Source organism: Protopterus annectens, chromosome 4.part0, assembly GCF_019279795.1.
Source record: "Protopterus annectens isolate FY-2018-M chromosome 4.part0, PAN1.0, whole genome shotgun sequence".
Classification (NCBI taxonomy): domain Eukaryota; kingdom Metazoa; phylum Chordata; order Ceratodontiformes; family Protopteridae; genus Protopterus; species Protopterus annectens.
The window spans coordinates 211,862,227-211,882,763 of NC_056733.1; the positions used below are offsets into that span (position 1 = coordinate 211,862,227).

Below are 20,537 nucleotides of genomic sequence, written 5' to 3' on the forward strand. Positions count from 1 at the left end.
CATAGACAAGGGTAAGGTGGTTCACACAACCTATCTAGATCTTGCCACGGCGTTCGACACCATCCCCCACTCTGGAATTATAGATAAATGCACTCAACTAGGTATAAATCCCTATGTCACAAGATGGGTTGCCAACTGGCTCACTGACAGAACCTACACTGTGAAAGTAGCAGACTCCAAATCCGACTTCAGACCAGTGACAAGTGGAGTACCACAGGGTTCAGTCCTGGGTCTTCTCCTGTTTGGTATCTACTTCTCTGAAGTACAGGCTAACACAGAAGGTCTTTGGCTAACTAAGTTCGCAGATGACTGCAAACTAGGAGCCATAATCGAAACTCCTAACGATGTGGACATCCTACAAAAGGGCCTCACTGAGACAGATGCCTGGTGTCAAAGCCATGGCCTCAAGTTCAGTGCCAAAAAGTGCATTATCATCCCCTTTGGTAAAAACTCTGTACCCATGAACTACAACATAGGCGGTAGTATACTTGACACTGAAAGTGTGATGAGACCTTGGGACACAGGTGGGGACAGTAGTCTCTCCTTTGATAATCACATCGCCACAGTAGTCAGGAAATCCTTCTACATGGCACACCTCATCACAAAAGGTTTCTCACTCATCCAGAAAAAAAGAGGTCATTGTTCCCCTCTACTCATCACTCATTAGACCCATTATAGAGTACAATGCCCCTTTTGGTATGTACCTCACAAGACATCTACAACAACTGGAAAGGCCACAGAAGTACCTCACAAAGAAGATTACTGTCTTCAAACAGATGCCCTACGCAGACCGTCTCAAAAAACTCCAGCTTTACTCAGTCACATATCGCCTACTCAGAGGTGATCTCTGCCTAACATACAAAGCTATGTCGAACCCAGAGCTGTTGGACATGCTCCACTTAAAGAAATCCCAATCCCTTAGAGCTACATGCTCTAGGGACCTAAACCTTATCACGACATTAAACAGAACATGCCGGAGGGATAGATTCCTGTCCCAGAGACTTCCCATACTCTGGAATAAACTACTTATCTATATCAAACAAAGCTCCTCATTAGCACTCTTCAAGAAAAGTCTTGATGATTGGATGGGAAATAGGAAATTCACCCCGGGGATCACTTCTGTGGTTCTGCTCGACAGTGGCACAGGAAAATAATTTTCTTGGGTGGCAAAAGCCAGGGTACTTTTTTGGCTGGGCTTGTATAGGCCCCAGGGCTGATAGCCTAGTACCTACCTATGACACCAATCTGATCACAACCTTTGGACATTTGCATCTTTACCACTTCTCCTTTTCATAATGGACTGAGCGGTTTACCGGTTTTATCGTAGTAGGACTTCTGAATTAGGCGTTTCTTCAACAGAGTGGCTTTCACTGATCGTTGTCCTTGACACATGGACTCAACAATTGACTACTGATTGGTAATGTGGTTTTGGTTTGTCTCGACATAAGTCTGTGAGCAGGTGAACCAAGATGTTTATCACGAGGAACATTTCTGAGATTCAAGAGATTCAGGAAAACATCACTATTATCTTGTTTTGACTTCTCTAGTAACTTTTCCACTTTGAACTATACGTTCTGCCAAACCATTTGACTGTGTGTACTCAGGGCTACTTGTGACATGAGTAAAGTCCCATTCCTTAGCGAATCTTTTGAACTGTTTGCTTGTAAACTGCGTGCCATTGTCAGAAGTAACTTTGTGCAGGCTACCATGGACTGCAAAATGACTCCTCATCTTAGTAATGACAGCACTGGATGCTAGATTGAGAAGTAGGTCAATCTCAAACCAATTGGAGTAAGAGCCTACTAACACCAAATAATGTTGACCATTCAACTCAAAAATGTCTATGGCTACTGTTGACCAAGGTAGTTCAATAATCTGGTTTAGCTGAAATGGTTCCTTCTTTTGATATCGCTTTGTACTGTTACATACTGAACAAGATGAAAGTGGTATCTCAATGTCTTGTGATATAGAAGGCCAAAATACTAGATCTCTCGCCCTTCTTTTGGTAGAGTAGGTTCCTGGGTGACCACGATGCAAGACAGTAATACACTCTTGTTGCAAGGACTTTGAAATAATCACTTTCGGACCTTTAATAATGATACCTTTTTCAGACAAAATCTCTTCTCTGTATGGAAAATAAGGTTGAACTTCTTGAGGTAAACTAGATTGCTTTGATGGCCATCTTTGATTGATATAAAGTGGTTAAGGCTTTGTAAAACTGGATCTATGGCTGTAGGATCTCTCAACTCATCAAGACGTGTGGAAGAAAAAGTCCTCACTTCCATGACTGCAAAATCAAGGTTCTCATTCTCATGCTGTTCTGTTGTGTTTCTGGGCATTCTGGATAATATATCAACAAAATAAAGAAGTTTGCCTTTCTTGTAGACAAGATAGAAATTATACTTTTGCAATCTCAGCATCATATGTTGCAGTCAGGTTGGAGCTGAATGCATAGGCTTTCTCAAGGTTGACTACAGATTGGTGGTGTGTTTCGATCTGGATAGATCTACCATTAACATAAGCATGGAACTTCGAACATGCAAACACAACTGCCAGATCTGGGCATACTGCATCTCAGTTTGGGTAAGAGTTCTCAATGCATAGACAACAATTTGATCCTCTTGTAGAATGACTGCACCAAGACCAAATTTTGAAGCATCACAGGAAAGTGTAACTAGCTTGTGAACATCATAATATCTGAGAGTTGGTGGACTAGCAATTCTCTTTTTCAGGACATCAAATGCTCTTTGGTGCTGCTCTAACCAAGACCAGGATACATCTTTACATGTCAGCTCTGGGTGCTGCTGATAATTGGCTCAAGTCTGGTATGAACTAGCCTAAATAGTTAACCATGCCAAGAAAATGTTGCAGGGCTTGAACATTGTTTGGAGCTGCCATATCGAAAATGACGGTTTGTTTAGAAAGGTCTGGTAAGCCTGTACTGGTAAATAAATGACCAACATAAGTATCTTCTTGTAGCCTGAATTTGCATTTCTGTGGATTAAGCTTATGATTCACTTAACGTGCCCTTTCTTGAGCTTTTCTGAAGTTTTTGTCATGCTCTGCTTCACCATGACCTCCTACTAGTATGTCATCTACTATAATAGCAGAGGAATACCCAGAAAAATTTGCTTCATTGCACATCGAAATTCTTCATTTGCAGAATTTATCCCAAATGGCATACTCAAAAATCTGTACCTACCAAACGGAGTGCTGAACGTAGTGAGCACTGATGATTTTTTGTTAAGCTGAATTTGCCAAAATGAACTTTTTGCATCTAAGACAGAAAAAACAGTGGTGTTTGGCATCAAAGCTGTGACTTCTTTGACTGTGCTCATTGGATGACGAGGTCTTTTTAACGCTTTGTTCAAATCTCTTGGATTAATACATGTTCTGATGTCATCTGAGCTTTTCTTAAGAGCTAACACCATGAAGATGCCCCTTTAGCTGGAGTTTCAACTGGACAAATCACACCTTATCACACCATTTTATCTAACTTGGCTTTGACTCTGTCGTGCATGGCTGTTGGGACCTTTTATGCTGGCCTGATAACTGGACTTACATATGGGCCTAACTTCATGGAGTACACAACTGGAAGTTTCCCTAATTTGTCTTCGAAAAGATCAGCATAAGTGGAAAAATGTACTGGGCAAAATTAGAGTAGTGGTCTTTTAAGCAAACATGATGGACTTCCTTATTAAATGAAAGCAGTCCCATTTTCAAACTATCTCCGAGCCCTAAAAATGACTGGATGTGTCTCTCGTCTACATAAAATAAGTCATAGCTAGCTGAATAATATTAAAGCACTACTGAGCCTTCGGCTTAATTTTTTTCACCTCCATAAGCAACAAGCTTCGCAGACTTTGCCAAATCAAGCCTTCCACCATAACACACACTCACAAATGTTTCTGCTGACATAACATTGCACTTGGAATCTGTATCAACTTTGAGCTCTGTGGGTTTGCCATTTATCCGAACTGTACAAAATACTTCTTTCTTTGCCCTTAAATCTACTGCATTGACTGTTTCATAAAGCACTGACACACCATCAACATAAAGAGTAGGGTTGCAGCTCTCTAATTGATCAACTTGTTTCTTAAAATGTTCCCTTTTATTAAAAGAATGTGGGACTTTTGATGTACAAAACCTTTTGAAATTATTCCATTTATTGCATTTGTGGCATTGTTGACCAAAAGCTAAACATTTTTCCCTTTTAGATTCATGACTTCCATCACAATTACAACAGTTGGCAATGAAACTATGCTGGGGCCCATGCTTTGAGTTTGCTGACTCACTCGTATGCTTCACTGAGACTGTGCGAACTCTGGAATTTGCTGGAAAGCTCTGGGGTTTACCAGTGAATACTGCAGGGGTTACAGTCGCTGCCATGTGCTTGGGGACATTTCTTTTAGTAACGTGTTGCATACTATCAACATGAGCTTTATCACTGTGCCTTCTAGAGCTGTTCTCATTTGTAAGCATATTTGTGTGCTTTTGTGTGAGCTAGTATATCTGACAAATCTCAATGACCTAATTTAAATCACTTTCACAAAGCAAAATCTTTCTTACAGCATCATCTTTTATGCCAAACACAAGTCTGTCCTTTATCAGCTCACCCCTTAAATCACCAAATCTGCACGTTTTAGCTTTGTTTCTTAGGTCAGTTATATATGCTGCAAAAGTTTCACCAGGCTTTTGATCCCTTGTGTAAAATAAGTGCCTTTCCATTGTTAACATTTGTCTGGGGGTTACACTTTTCTCTAAATTTACTTTTTAAGCACTCAGGGTCCTCCTTTGACTCAGCTTGTACAACAATTTGATGGTTCCCCCTCAGTGGTATAGATAGCAAGTGCATACACAAATGAATATTCCCTTTCTATAGCTTCTGACCCAGCTAAATTAAGCAGAATAAATGCCTTTGTACGGTCATCTTTCTCAGAAAATGCAGCCTGTATGAAAACATCATACTCTTGCTCAAACACTCTCCAGTTCAGTTGTCATCAAACACAAGTGCACTGGGTTTTCGAAATCCATCTGCCATGACCACAAAGTGTGTACAAATACACTGAAAATACGGCCCTTGTAATTGTATATAAAAAACTGTTCTGTGAGCATGTAATAACATTCAAATGCACAATAAACTCTCCGAAGTACTGTATTTTGCAAAATATGCTCTGTAATGGTTGTATTCTGCAAAATATGCCCTGTAATGGCTGTACTTTTATAAAATAGCTTTAGTGTAACACTGCGCAAACATACGCATACTTCATACACTTCTGATAACTCTGATACCTTTGTTTAATACAAAAAATACATGCTTTGTGAAAATGTGGTCATTTCCCCGTATTTTATTCATTTTATGCAATTCAGACTTTATTTCAAACATTTTCTGTAGTGATTTGAATATGTTATCAATATCATACATATCGGTTTATGCGAATATCATTTAGAAAGTTCTGTATGCCTCATTTCATATTTTACGAATAAGAAATAGTGCTGAGCAAGTTTTAATATCTGAAATTCATTTCTGACCTGTTCCGCGAAGTATGCACATATAGTGATGATTCACTGCTCTGTATTCCTCCAGTTCCAAGCAAGTGCCTTAAGTCATTTTAGCCATGCTGCCTCTAACTTCATGCCCTTTAGACATGCCACTTCTGACACCGTGTTGCTTATCTCTTTCTCTCGCATAGATGACAAGCAGGTGGGGTATTTCGTTCAAATGCTTTAATACATAGAAACCCATCAGGATGGATACCAGCATCATAAAGTACAATTAACAGACAGACCTTACATACATACATGCTTACATCTCAATGGCTTACTACAAAATGGCAGTCTAGTTTGCACGTGGTCAATATTTATAAACTGGTGCAAGCCGTTGAATAGCTTCTTAAAGGTACATACACACACATTGATCTACAAGTCCCTTCAATATAAAGGTAAGGCCTTGCAGGAATTGAAGCATATTTTTTGTCTCCTGTCCCTAAGTTCCAAAAGAATTACCCTTCCAAATTTGCCTTCGTTCACAGACAGCTTTGCCCTCCTCCCAAAGGTAAGAAGGGTTCTAGGTGGGTCCCGCCTGCTAATTCTACTCAGATTCCTACTTTTCAGAAGCCTCCTTTTCAAAACAAGCCAGTTTCTATCTGACTGCATGTTTCTACTTTTCCTGAGTCAGATTCCCTTATCTCTTCATCTTTCCCTATCCCTTCCCAGTTGATTAAGGGTCACTCAAGCCTCTTGGGTTCTGCCCATCATCCATCAAGAGATACTTCATGGTATGAAAATCCCTTCCTCCTTTTCTGGGCTTCCCTTAACTCCACAAGAGCAGCTTCCTTTCTTCCCAAAACTACTTCAGGGCCTTTTGGCACAAGGCACCAATGAAGCTGTGTCCCTTCCCAGGAGAAGGGTTTTTCTGGTTCCCAGGAAGGAAGGCACCTGGAGCTCAACAAGTTTCTGAAGGTACCTTCCTTTTGGATTTTATTCCTTCAAACCCCATTTCCCCTTCTACTTTCCCAGGCTTTTTTGGTCTCCCTGGACCTCAAGGATGCTTATCTTCACATCCCAATTAATTCCCTTTTCAGGAAGTTTTTGTATTTCTGTCTTTTGCTTGCATTTTCATTTCTCTGTTCTGCCCTTTAGCCCTTCTACTTCCCCAAAGGAATTCATCAAGTGCCTCACTCCTGTGTTTGTCTTTTGCAGGATGAGAGGGGTTTAGATCTTTCCCTAGCTGGACAAACTGCTTATTCAGGCTTCCTTCCCCAAGGGCTTGCTTCAGCACCTCGAGTATAACGTTCGTCTCTTGCAAAGCCTTGGGTTTACAATAAACTGTCAGAACTCAGACCTGGTTCCTTCTCAAGAGCATGTGTTTCTTGGTTGCAGGCTCAAGTCCATTCCTATGCTGGCTTCCCTGCCTCCTACCAAGGCTCGTTCTTTAGTCACCTTTTTTTTCAATCCCTTCTTCCTCTGGTTTCAATTACAGCCAGGAAATTTCTTAGAGCACTAGGATTCATGGCCTGCACCATTCCTATGCTACCTCTAGCCAGACTTTATATGAGCAAACTACAGTGGTTCCTAAAGTTAGTATGGCTCTAACACTGTCATCCACTAGATTTTCTAGTCCTCCATGCCTCAAACTCAAGCTTCGGTGGTGGATTCAACAGCTCTCTCAACCTAGGTCTTACTTTTCAGCCAACAGTCCCCTCTCAGGAACTTTTCTCAGCTGCCTCAGACACAGGGTGGGGAGCCTCTTTCGGTTCCCTTAAGGTCCAGGGTCTATGGCCTCATCAGAGTTCAAACCACATCATCATAAAGGAGATGAGAGCTCCTCTTTTTGGCTTTCAGACCTTTCACTATCCCCTTCTGCCAGGGCCTCTCAAAATCTTCACAGACAATACCACCAACAAGCAAGTGGGGACATGTTCCTACCTTCTTTGCAGACTGGCTGTTCAGGTTTGGGAACTAGCTATCTAGTATCAAGAGACTATTCAGGGTGTATACATTCCTTCAAAGAAAAATATAGTGGCAAACTATCTGAGCAGGTCCAGTACACAGACTCACAAATGGATGCTTCACAGAGATGTTTTTCTGGACATTGTCCATCAGTGGAGAGTACTCCTGGGCTAGAGCTTTATGCCACCCCTTTGAGTAGACAACTTACTATTTTTTGCATTGGAATCCCAAGTCCCCTAGCTTGGAAGGTGGACACCCTTGGAAGGTAGAAGCCATGTCTTTTTCTTGGAAAAGGATATTACTCTATGCCTTCCCTCCTCTTACTTTGATTCTGAGGGTCCTGCTCAAGGTAGAGAAGGACTCACCCAAAATTTGTTGGTGACTCCCTTTTGGCCCACACAGCATTGATTCCCCATTCTTCACTTTTTCAAGGGCAATCACCACAAGTTAACTCACAGGTTGGACCTACTTGCATAAGACAAGGGGTCTGTGATCCCGCCTCACTTGTCCACTCTTCAGTTGACATAGTATGGGTGATAGGGTTTTGATCCCTTTTAGGTACCTTTTTTCTGAGGACGTGTTTAGGTTTATGCAGGAGGCCAGGAAACACACTACCAGGAAATCGTATTTGTCCAAGTGGAAGAGATTTTCTGTTTGGTGCCTTGCTCATGACCAGGATCTACTTTCTGTGGGGATCCATTTGGTTATCTCTTATTTGTGTGAATTGCTGTATGCTGGGTTAGCATATTTTTCTGTTAAAGCTCACCTCTCAGCTATTTCTGCTTGTCTGCCATTAACTCCTCCTCTGGCCTCTAGGTTTGAGGTCAAGTAATTTCTTAAAGGCTTCCTTCATGTAAGGCTTCACAGGAAGCCTGTTCCGTCTTCCTGGTACCTCAGTTTTGTGCTTGTAAAATTGGCTGAGGGTCCTTTTGAGCCTGCAGCTTCAGCTTCCTTATGACATTGTATATGGAAGACTGTTCTTCTTTTGGCTCTTACTTTAGCTGAAAGAGTTTCTGAACTCCAGGATTATGGCTGTTCCTCCTTTTTGTTTTTATTTTTCTTTTTTCAGTGATGGGATGTCTCTTACTAATTTTTCTTTTATGCCCAGGGTGGTCAACAAATTGTCTCTTAATCAGTCTATTAATTTCCCGAGTTTTTCCTTCTCTACAGTGTGCTAGTGAGATGGTTCTTCACAACTTGGATTTGCATAGACAGCAATTATTATTAAACATTGTTATTTAGATAAGACTGAGGCCATTCATGAAGTCTGAGTAACTTTTTATTTGCTTTCATCCCAGATCTCTGGGTTTGGCTGTTTTTAAGAAAAACATATCCTCATGTATGTCTGAGACTATTTCTTTTTGTTACTACTTTCATGGAAAATGTCTTTCTGCCTCTGCTCATTCCACCAGGGCTGTGGCTTCTTCTGGTGCTTTTTTCAAAAGATTGGATACAAATTGTTTCCTTGGGTTTGCTACTTGGACCTCTGTCCATACTTTCACCAAACATTATAAATTGGATATTCTTTCCAGAGCTGTCCTGCATGGGTTTCTTGAGGGCTGTTCTGGGCCTTTCTTCTCTCCTCCCAAGTTTCCTCTTGAGTTGTAATAGTCTCCCTTTGGTAAGGAATACTGCAAAAATGATATGGAAGGACATAGTACATTTGTGTAAAGTCTTACCATAACAGTAGATGTCCTTTTCATTGTTGCCGTATTTGCTCCCTCCCTCCTCCCCCCTCCCCCCTTTTGCTATGTTCTTTTGCTTTTTTTCTCCTCCTGGATGCACATTTCTCCTAGATGTTCTTCGTTCCACATTGCTGCAGTCCTTACTATTGGGGGTAGTCCGCTGTCCAGTCGAATACCAGAGAGCTGGCGTCGTCGGTCAGGGCATTAGACCGACGTCGTGCGCGCAGGGGTACTACGCGCATGACCGGCGTCATATCCTCAGTCTTTTGCCGCATGGTCCGATGCAGAAGCAGTTTTGCGAGTGCAGGTTGGCGTTCTGAAATATTGAGTTTCAGACCGAATCAGAGTTAACATTTTGTTTTTCTTGCCTCAGTATTTAACGGATGTCAGAAAAAGTGAATAACTGTATTTCTTGTGGGAAACAGATACCTCATAGGGATTACCATACTTTGTGTATACCTTGTTTAGGGCCTGAGCACGACGTTGTTGGATGCCGCTCTTGTGCTAGGTTTAACAACTATTAAGAGAAGGTTAGACTGTGCCAGGTTAGTGTTTGGGAAGCGTTGCAATTATAAAATGCCGTCAGATGCTCCGGCGCCCGCTTCGCCAAGAAGCGCAAGGACAAACAGCAAAGCCTAGGGTTGATGAACCGGCAGTCCCGGACGTCGGTTCTTTAGAAGGCTCAGTGGAGCCAGAGGTTTTGCCAGGAGTTTCTTTGGAGTCTCAGGCAGAGACTTTACTGTTACAGGATGTGCCTTCTCAGGAGGTAGGCCAGGCTGAGAGGGCTTCTCAGGTAACTGTTCTTCCCTCTCTTCCCAAGGTAGTTAGAGCCTCTCCTTCTGTTTCCAAAACTTCTTTGAGAGGTAGGCCAAGTTTAGCTTCTGTGGGGGCTTCTCCTAGCACTTCAGGTTCTGTGCCTAAGAAACATATGCTTAAAATGGCAGAAGATTTGATTACTATGATTAGAGGTTCTATGCCCCCTCCTGATAAGAGGCCTAGGGTGGAACCTGAGTTTGAGAGTTTTGAACAGTGTTCAGAGGCTTCTGACACTTCTGCGGAAGATTGCAGGAGTATCCTCCTTATTCTGATTCTGATGTGGATGATTCCACTCCTACAGCTTCTCCTCCTGAGGATTTCTCATTTTCAGAGACTCTGCATTCCATGAGGGAGCACTTTAAATGGGAAGGCCAGGATTACTCTGATTCCAGGAAAAGGCTTAGGGAATTCTTGTTTTACCCCAGCATAGGCCCTTAGCTATACCTCCGTGTTGAATGTGGTGGAAGATGTTTTTGCAGAGGCTTCCCTGAACCCTGATTCTTTGCCTCCTGCTCCTGTTAAACCTGATAGGTACTATAGGGTGCCTGAAGCTCATAAGTATCTTTTAAGAGTCCTAGGGCAGACCGGAAACTGTTTCTCAGGGACCTAAAGGTGTTAAGGCCTCTGTGGTTAAAAACCCTGTTCCCACTGATAAAGAGGCAAGGGCTTTGGATAGATGGGGAAAGAAAGTGTATACTTCTTCCACTTTAGCCATGAGGGCGTTGAATTGTCAGTTTCACATGCTAAAATATCAAAATTATCTCCTTTCACAACTGAAATTTAAGGTGGATGCTTTGGAAGGTATTGAGTGTAAAGAGTTGCTAGATTTAGTTCATGTGTCTGAACAAGTGGGTAAGCATTCTTTGCAATGTGGTTTTGATGCTGTACAGGCCTCCTCGAGGGTGGCTGCCACTAGTTCTGTTCTTCGCAGGCATGCCTGGCTGAGGGATCAGAATTTAGCTGAGCATGTTAAGACAAGGATTTTGGATGCTCCTTTACAGTCTGATGTCTTGTTTGGTACGCCTGTGGAAGCAGTTTTAAAGAAAATGGAGGACAAAGCTAAGTCTATGCAAACTGTAAAAGATTTTTTGCAGGTGTAGCCACCGAAGTTTAGTAGAAATTGGCCTACTAAGGGATGGACATATCCTGCTTATGATTCCCAGTCTAGGGGTAGGTCTAGACGTGGTAGGGGCAGAGCTCAAGGTTCTTTTAGGCCTAGAACAGGAGTTCACCTGCTCAGACTTCTGGTGAGGGCAGGGGTCAGTCCTTAACAGACCCAATGACCTGCCTTTTCAGCTGCCAGTAGATTCTCGTCTGGCAGCTCCTTTGGGAGGAAGACTGTCTCTTTTCAAAGAAAATTGGGATTTAATCACTCAAGACAGATGGGTGTTGGATATCATTCACCACGGTTACAGGTTTTATTTCCATACATTGCCCCTTTCAAAGGCAAGCCAGACGGTTCTCCTCCACAAAAGAAAGAGGCTCACAAGCAAATTTCTCTGTTACTCCAAATAGGGGCCATTCAGCCAGTCCCTGTATCAGAAAGGGGCCTAGGATTTTATTCTCGCCTGTTCCTAGTACCAAAGAAGGGGAACACGTGGAGACCAATTTTGGATTTATCTATCCTCAACACTTATCTGGACATTCCAAAGTTCAAGATGTTGACGTTACAACAGCTTTTACCTCTGCTGGGCAAAGATCACTGGATGGTAACTTTAGATCTCAAGGAAGCTTACCTTCATGTGCCTATAAGACTAAGTTGCAGGAAGTATCTGCGAGCTGGAAATTCTCATTATCAGTTCTCTGCATTGCCCTTTGGCTTATCTACTGTGCCCAGAGTATTCACAAAGGTTCTGGCTCCAGTGATAGCTTACTTCAGGCTAATTCAAATCTATCCTTACTTGGACGACTGCCTGATTCTGGCTCAAGAAAAGGAAGACCTTCTACAGCATCTGGAATATGTTATAGCAGTGCTAAGATGCCTAGGGTATTCTGTGAACGAAATAAAGTCCAGTCTAGTACCCTCTCAAGACATGTGCTTTCTGGGTGTGAGACTGAATACAGCAGCCCAGATGGCCTTTTTAACCCCGGACAAACAAAAGAGTCTATCCCTTTACTTCCATCAACTATCTCATCAGTCCGTGCTGACTGCAAGGACAGTCCTTCAAGCATTAGGGTTCATGGCATCTTGTATTCTGGTGCTTCCCAATGCCAAACTGCATATGAGGAAGCTGCAATGGTATCTCAAAAATGTATGGACACAGCACTGCCAGGATTTGGACACTGTCATTCAAATTATACCTTGCCTTCAAAAAGAATTTTTGTGGTGGGCTCAGGAATGTCACCTAAACAAGGGACTCTCTGTGACCCGGCCAGAGGCGAGTCAGATTTTAACGACAGATGCCTCGGATGTTGCTTGGGGAGCTCATCTAAATGGAAAGTGGATACAAGACAAGTGGCCTGCCAGACTACAGCATCTACATATCAACATGAAGGAGATGTTAGCAGTCCAGTTTGCATTAATGGCTTTCAAGGAGTTACTTCTTCCAGGGCAGGTGTTGATTCTAACAGACAACACAACTGTCATGTGGTACATCAACAAACAAACACATTCTTATCCTCTATGCAGGCAAGCAATGATTTTATGGGAGACTGCGCTCAGCTTGCACCTAACTCTTCAGGCAAGGTTTCTGCCGGAGCACAGAACTCCTTAGCAGATGTGTTAAGCAGACAAATCATGGATCCCCACGAGTGGAAACTGGATCTTCATGTATTTCAGAAATTGACAGTGTCATGGGGAACTCCAGACATAGATCTGTTCGCTTCTCCACTAAATCACCAGCTGCCAAAGTTTTGCCCAAAGGGGTTTCATCACACAGCTTGGAAAGTGGATGCTCTTTCTTTCAGTTGGAAAAATCTTCATGTGTATGCCTTTCCACCTCTGCCTCTTCTTCCAAAGGTGCTCTTAAAGGTTAGACAAGACAAGCCAAGGATGATTTTAATAGCTCCAGATTGGCCTCGGCAACACTGGTACCCACTACTAAGGAGTCTGGTAAGGAAGCCTCCATGGCCTTTACCTTTGATTCCACATCTGTTATCTCAGAAGGACGGTCATCTGCTCAATGTCAAGCTTCACTCACTTCATCTAACAGCCTGGCATATTCTGTGTTGAAACACAGCAGGTCTCAACTTCCTCAACAAGTTTTAAATGTGATTATGGAAGCTAGAAGACCTAGTACAAGGAAAGTGTCACGAGAAAAATGGAAGAGGTTTTTAATTTGGAGTACAGCAAAGAATTTGGAGATTTCTGAGCCTAATTTGAATGTGGCTCTTCAATATCTTACTGAGTTATTGGACAAAGGTTTGTCCTTCTCTTCCATTAAGATTCATGCTGCAGCAATTTCAGCTCACTATGATTGTGACCCACCATTGTTTTTCGCATCCTTTGTTCAAGCAGTTTCTTAGAGGGCAAAGAATATAAGACCCCCAGTAGAGCTCCTACTCCTGCTTGGGATCTCAATTTTGTGTTGGAAAAACTTACTCTACAACCTTTCTACTGCTGAGTTGAAATACTTGTCATGGAAGACTGCTTTTCTGTTGGCTATTACTTCTGCAAGAAGGGTGTCTGAATTGCAGGCCCTTATGGCAGTAGAGCCTTTTTGATTTTCCATAAGGATAGGGTATCATTACGTACTAATCCTTCCTTTATGCCTAAGGTGGTTTCTAGTGTGGCTTTAAACCAAACTATTCATTTGCCTACTTTTATGCAGACCCCCAAAATAAAGAAAAGATTTTGCACACTTTAGATGTACACAGGCAATTGCGTTATTATTTAAGCAGGACTAAGGATTTTAGGCAGTCTCAGCAGTTGTTTGTTTCTTTTGCTTTGAGTTCGCAGGGCAAGCCTGTGTCAAAACAAACTATTTCTAGGTGGATTGGGTTTTGCATTGCATTTTGTTATTCCCATCATGGCAAGGAGATTCCAGCTGGGATTAGGCCTCATTCCACTAGGGCTACTGCCACTTCAACAGCATTTCTGGGGGGTGGCAACTAAGGATATTTTGGAGGCAGCTACTTGGAGTTCAGTGCATACTTTCTCTAAGCATTATCACCTTCCTATCTACTCTAAGTCTAGGGCTGGTTTTGCCACTGCTGTTTTGCAAGGCATGTTGTCAGCTCCTGCTTCTTTATGATTTGCCAGCCTCCCTTACCTCTGCTTTGGGATTCTACCCAATAGTAAGGACTGCAGCAATGTGGAGCGAAGAACATAGTACAGTTTTGTACCTACCATAAATGTAGATGTTCGAGGATCCACATTGCTGCAGTCCACCCTCCCTCCTTCCCTCTGTGTTTAGGGGTGGTTGTGTAGGTGAGGTTATATGCTGATATTTTGTATATATTTTTGTATATATTGTACATATTTTTGGTGCAGGTATTTTGGGCCTTGTCTTTTTAGGGTCTTCTGACATCTGGGGCAAGAAAAGACTGAGGATATGACGTTGGTCATGCGCATTAGTACCCTGACGTACTGGCGTCAGTCTAATCTGCGACTGACAGCGTCCCATATACTCTGGTACCGACTGGACAGCGGACTACCCCCAATAGTAAGGACTGCAGCAATGTGGATCCTCGAACATCTACATTTATGGTAGGTACAAAACTGTACTTTCCTTCATCTGTTCTTCTTCCTGAACTTTTCAGTTTGGAGGCAAGTACATCCATACGTCACCTTTATGGCCTATGCCTTGAGTGGGGAGCATACATGCTGTGAAGAAAATGAAAACACTGTCATCTGTGTTAGCATGTCTGGCAGGAGCTTTGTGTGTATTCTCAGATTAACTTGCATCATATGCCAGCATGTCTAGTTGTGAAAATGTATATCAGTTTTTAAAATACTGATTATTTCCCTGTTTATACAAAATATTTAAATAATCTGTCAGTGTTTTGATACATTTCTGATTGCACATGTGTGTGAGGGAGATTCTAAAGTACAAACCGTCTGTGGAGAATCAGCTGATCAGGTGATTATTTGAACAGATGATTGACAGGCAAAATAAGTTTTTCAAACAGCTGATTGTTTTTGTTTTTTTAAATAAGACAGTTGAGATTGTTAACCTGGACTAAAAAAGAGACTGCTGAAGTCAGTTGTGGGCAGTTAGAGTTGCATTCAGTTATAGTAGTGTACAGTGGATATCCAAGAAAAAAAGACTCATGAAACACTGTAAGCCTGCCTTTGCCTTGCTGTTAGATTAGGAAAGTTTAGCTATTTAGATAGTTTTTTCTAAGATGATGGACGTCTATTCTACAGTTTAATTTTATATTTCTGGTGATTGAATTCTGGTGTTTATTGAAAGTTATTGACTTACATTCTTGTAATCGTATTACATATTAATGTTTTTCTTTACTTTACATTGTCGCTGGACAGTCAGTGTGTTCCTTAGATATTAGAGTGTTTATACCTGTTTGATACTCCCCATGTCACCTTGAATGCCTGGCTGCTTCTGGTCATAGCTATCATTTATTTTGATACTTATTTTTTTAATAATTGCCCACCCTTTGAAGGTCGTGTAGACCTGTTTGACTCTGGTGGCAGCATTTTTTACCATTTGTATTGGGGAGGAGAGACAGCTGGAAGTCTGTGTCAGGCTTCCTGTAAGTGTTTGTGTGTGAGATTTAAATTTATTTTTTGAGTGTGAGTGAGTTAGAGGTCTTAAACTGGAACACATTGCTCTGAAGTGTACAATAAGGGATTACATTTGTGGTGGGAAGAGGATTATAGTCCAGTCCCAGGAAACAGAGTGTGTTCCTGTTGTGCTCTTTAGGGAAATTGTGGAATTTTACTCTTGTGTGTTCTGTGCTCTGGTGTTTTCCGTGATGCTCCCACATTGGAGTCAGTAGTGAGGATTGAGGCAACTTAATTACTGACCCAGGTTTAAGTGGTTGACGTCACATTATTGGTGGCAGTCTGGTGGCATATTAACTGGACATCATACATGTAACCTAAGGCTTTGGTATGCTGGCTGGACGTTGGATTACTCTTGGCAGGGAATCACTTTGGTAAAGAATACTGCAACACTGAAGAGAAGGACATCTACTGTTATGGTGTGACACAACTGTACGTTTCCATGGCACAGCTAGCAACCCAGTGGTGTAAGCACTGGCTTTCTCTGATGGTTACTGTTGATATGACACCCCAATCCCATGTATAAAATGGGAGAAAAAAAGGGGATTGATGTCAATGCTGCTCATTTTTTTATTTGCTCTTCACATTAGATTTGTATACAATGTGCTGGTGTAGTTGGTAATTTCCTAATATTTGTACATATAATGGTGGGAGCTATTAGTCAAACAAAGGTAAATGTCAGCAGAAGCATCTTGTAAAGGTGCCTTTTATTCGCTAGCTGTTTGGCACATCACATTCGGAACTGCTACTTTGTTTATTTTTTAAATTGTAATTAATATTTATGTTTGCAACTGAAGCCTAAAAGTTATTTTGAGATGACTTTGAAACACACCTAATGATGTCAGCACAATGCATGTACATAAGACAACTGACTCCCACTTAGAAGACTGTAGGGATCAATAGTGACATCAGAAAGTTTTTAAATGATTATTTATTGTCTTAATTCAACATTTTCAACTAATTCACACATCCACTAGGCAAGTAAATAGTGGATGTGACTTGCACCAAGGACACAGAAGAATTCTGATATTATGTTTTGTTCCTTTGGAATTTATTTGTAAATGTTAATGAACTAATTACAGGAAGTTGTACATCATGAGTGCCCTTTCTTCTAGAGAGGTCATTCTTATTGCAGACCTCATGGATATTATATCGCATCCTCAGTGTTTCTATTTTACTTACTTTCCATCCAGACATTACACAGGGACACAAGCTCTGCCGTTCTGTGCAGAAAGTAATGCTCACCTGGCAGTGGACCATAGATAGAGGCATCATTCTGTCAGTGGTTAACATTCCTGGGGGAGAAATGAATGGACTGGCACATGTTGTGATTCACTCTCCTCCAGTCCTGTCCTGTAGCTGTGAATTAAGATGCATTTCTGGTAACAGTCATCCAAACCTGGGGCACTCAAGATCAATCCACTTTAACAGTCAAAAGAATGATAGTCTTTCCCATTTTTTGATGAGTTCAACAGGGTAAGGGAAAATTACAGTGGATACATTCTCTCTCTCTCCTGTTGCAGGGAGGTTCTAGTACACACTTTCACCTTTCCCCTTGATTTCACACCACATTGCAAAGTTCAGGTAGGAAAGACCAAACATTGTCCTTGGCATCCATAGGTGGTCAAGAAGAGGATGTTTATAGGCTTTGATGTCCCCTTTGATACAGACATCTTTCCTCGTCCAAGCCAAGGATGCCCCCACAAATGGCACGTCAGCCAGTTGCACCTCAGGGTCTGGCTTGTAATACAAACCCTTTGATCCCACAAGGTTTGTCAGCTTGGGTTGTAAGAGGCTGTTATGAAGTCTTCACTTGATAGGACTATGTCTCCAAGTGGAAACTGCCCTCAAGCTTTGGTGGAGCAGTACCCTGTACTGCCTCTTTAGTCAGCTTGCAGATGATCCTGGCACATATCAGACACCTGTTTGTGGCTTAGACCTCAGCTGTACCATGGTCATAGTACATGTGATAACTTTCCCCTGCACTTCACGATTTTGTGGAGGGCAGGATTATGACTCACCACTGATTGGACAAGTACTGTAGTTCTTTAAAGGAATGTTGCACTTCTCTCCTCTTTTGAAGACTCCCTTCCTTCCATAAGACTTGAACGTCATGTTTGATGGGCTTGCCCTTTGGATGTTTGGGCCAGGTAGCTTATAAACGTTTGTCTTTGAAGTTGCTGTTTTAGGTAGCTATTACCTCTTGCCCATAGAGTCTTGGAACTCATATCCTTATGTGTAGGGAAATCAGTTCTGTCCTTTCATAAGGATAGGATATCTCTCAGGATGGAGCCACAACTCCTTACTGAGTTGGTCGTGGATTTATTCCTGAGCTAGATTAATGATCTCCTATATATGGCAAGGGAACCTCACTTTTAAGAGTTGGGTGAAGAGACTCCCTTCCCTGGGTAGTGGGACATACCTTTATATGCAGAGGAAACTTATCTACTTGTCTAGGGCTGGGGTGATTTTCTTCATGGGCAGGAGAGAAATGTGTCTTTGGTGGGGGACATAAAGAGTAACCCTTCCAGTCAAAAAATAAATATGGGACTTGTGGGCAAATGGCTTCACAGAGAGGAAATTTTAAAAAGGAACATATTTTATTTCTCTTTAAGGTGCTACGAAAGCAGCTGTGGACCAACTGACAAAGGTGATGGCCCTGGAGCTGGGACCATACAAGGTAAAGTATCTCTCTCTCTCTCTCTCTCTCTCTTTCTTTTTGTACTCTTGTAGGGTGTTTCTTTAAAAGATGTCAGTGACACTGTTACAACTCACAAAGAGGATATTTGAATAACCTGTTAGTAGCTGAGTTGGGGGCATGCATTTTTCTACTCAGTCAGCAGTGCTGTTATAGTTTAATTGGGGTTTGGGGCAGTCATATGACTGGGGAGAATTCCAAGGGCATGTTAGCAGTACAATAGTGCAAGTGCACCTGAACAGAGGAGGGTGATCCTTACATTGTCATTGGTATTACAACTGGAGTTAAAAGGGGACACTGTACAGTGCGAGTATTACTACTACAGCTAAGCAGGGTGGGGGTGGGGGTCATTATTTCAGTATGTCAGCATTACTAGTACACTGGACCTGACTTCAGGGGGAGGAGTAATCTCTGTTAGCAATGCTGTCATGTCTGACTCCAGAGCTCATTCTTATAAGATAGCAGTATTGGTACCCTGTATGTGTAACATCGGGGGTCTGCTTACAATGTATTTGTGCTGCATTTACAGCTGACAAATTTGACTATCACTGGGGAAGGACACTGTTAGATGTATCTGAAGTACAAGAACAAGTGTCCTTTGGGGGGGGGGGGGCTTGAAATATGTGTCAGAAAACATTAGCAAGCACAAGGTGATGCAGTGCTTTTTACTGAATCAGTATAATCATAAATGCATTCATGCATGTTATGGGTAGCATTACCGTTGAACTTGGAGGTGGGTATATTCTTAAAGTACATGAGAAGCCATAGTAGTACAGGTTACTCTAGTGGATGCATTCCCATGACATATCATCCAAAACATGTCATCAACAGTGGTACAGATGAACCACAGGGGAGTACAGTTATGTGTCAGCAGTACTAAGATGATGAACCATGGGTGGGTATTCTTGCAGTTAGCAGTGCTGTTACTTATGTCCTGGGGGCATTCTCACTATGTTAGCAGTACTAGTATATGTGATGTCAGGGGAAAGTCTTGGACTATATCAGTAATCCTGTTATAACTTTGCTGTGCTTGATTATTATATTATAGAATTGTTTTACTTGAAATTTAAAGTAAATCATCATTTGCATTTAGTGGTGTCAACTTTTATTTTCCATAATTTGCCATATTAACTGAAATGGTTTCATTTGATTGACTGTTAGTTACTTTAAGTGATTTGTGAAAAGCACTATAATAAACATTAAGTTGAACCATCCCTGGGGATGGCCTTAATCTGTCAGCAGCACTGACACATTTAACTTCAAGGTGGGAACACGTTTGCAATATGTCAGTAGTGCTATTTTAGCTAACCTGGCATGGGAGGTGTATTTTTAATAAACATCAGCAATACTGTTGTGTCTGATTTGGGAATGGGGGCACACTATGGCATTCTTACAGTATACTAACAGTACAGCTCTCCCCCATGGGTGGACTTTCTTATAATATGTCAGTGCCATTACTGCAACCTGGGAGGGGTGCATTCTTGCAATATGTCAGCAATAGTGTTAAAGTTGACTCCACAGGACAAGGGGCATTTTTGTGGTGTGCCAGTAACTATTACAGCTGTACACCAGAGTAGTTATAGTATTCCAGTATAACTAGTACACCTGAACCAGGTGGGAGAGGGGAAGTTATTATGATCTGTAAGCAGTAGTGTTACAGATAATGTAGATTGTGAGGTGTGTTGGCGGGGGGGAGCATTTGTTAAATTTGCCAGGAAAAAAACTGACCCTTTGGATCATTCTCTATTGTGCTAGTATCCATGTTAACAGCTAGCTTTTCTTAGAGGAGTGTGAGAGATTGGGCAGGTGTACTTGTACACCTAATCACTGGAGGGGACACTCAAGATTTGTCAGCAGTATTTGCTGCAGATGATCATAGTATCATAGTAAGTTACTAGGCTATTGGCCCTGAGCCCCTTATAAGCCTAGCCAAGAGTTTAGCCCATGCATAGACAAATCAGCACCCAACGCCCCTGTCCAGCAGGGACACGGGTGGAATCCCAGGGATGTATTTATTATTTCCCATCCAGTTATCCAGATTGTGCTTAAAAAGGGGTAAAGAGGTACTTTGCTTGACGTGCAGAGGGAGTCTATGGGGGAATCTCTGGGACACAAATCTGTCCCACCAGCAAGTCCTATTGATGTCACAGACCTGGTTGAGGCCGCGTGTGTGGGTTACTCGAGTGGAACTTGACTTGTGGAT

The 20,537-nt window shown here is 42.0% G+C and overlaps 1 protein-coding gene across 2 annotated transcripts in view; it reads left to right on the top strand.

Moving 5' to 3' along the window:
- Positions 1–20,537, top strand: part of DCXR (dicarbonyl and L-xylulose reductase) — a 513,647-nt gene that overhangs the window by 426,306 nt on the left and 66,804 nt on the right. For both annotated transcript variants that reach the window (XM_044068213.1, XR_006364447.1), the window contains exon 6: positions 18,252–18,316. In XM_044068213.1, the coding sequence (XP_043924148.1) occupies positions 18,252–18,316 (65 nt within the window). The remainder of the gene's footprint in view (positions 1–18,251; positions 18,317–20,537) is intronic.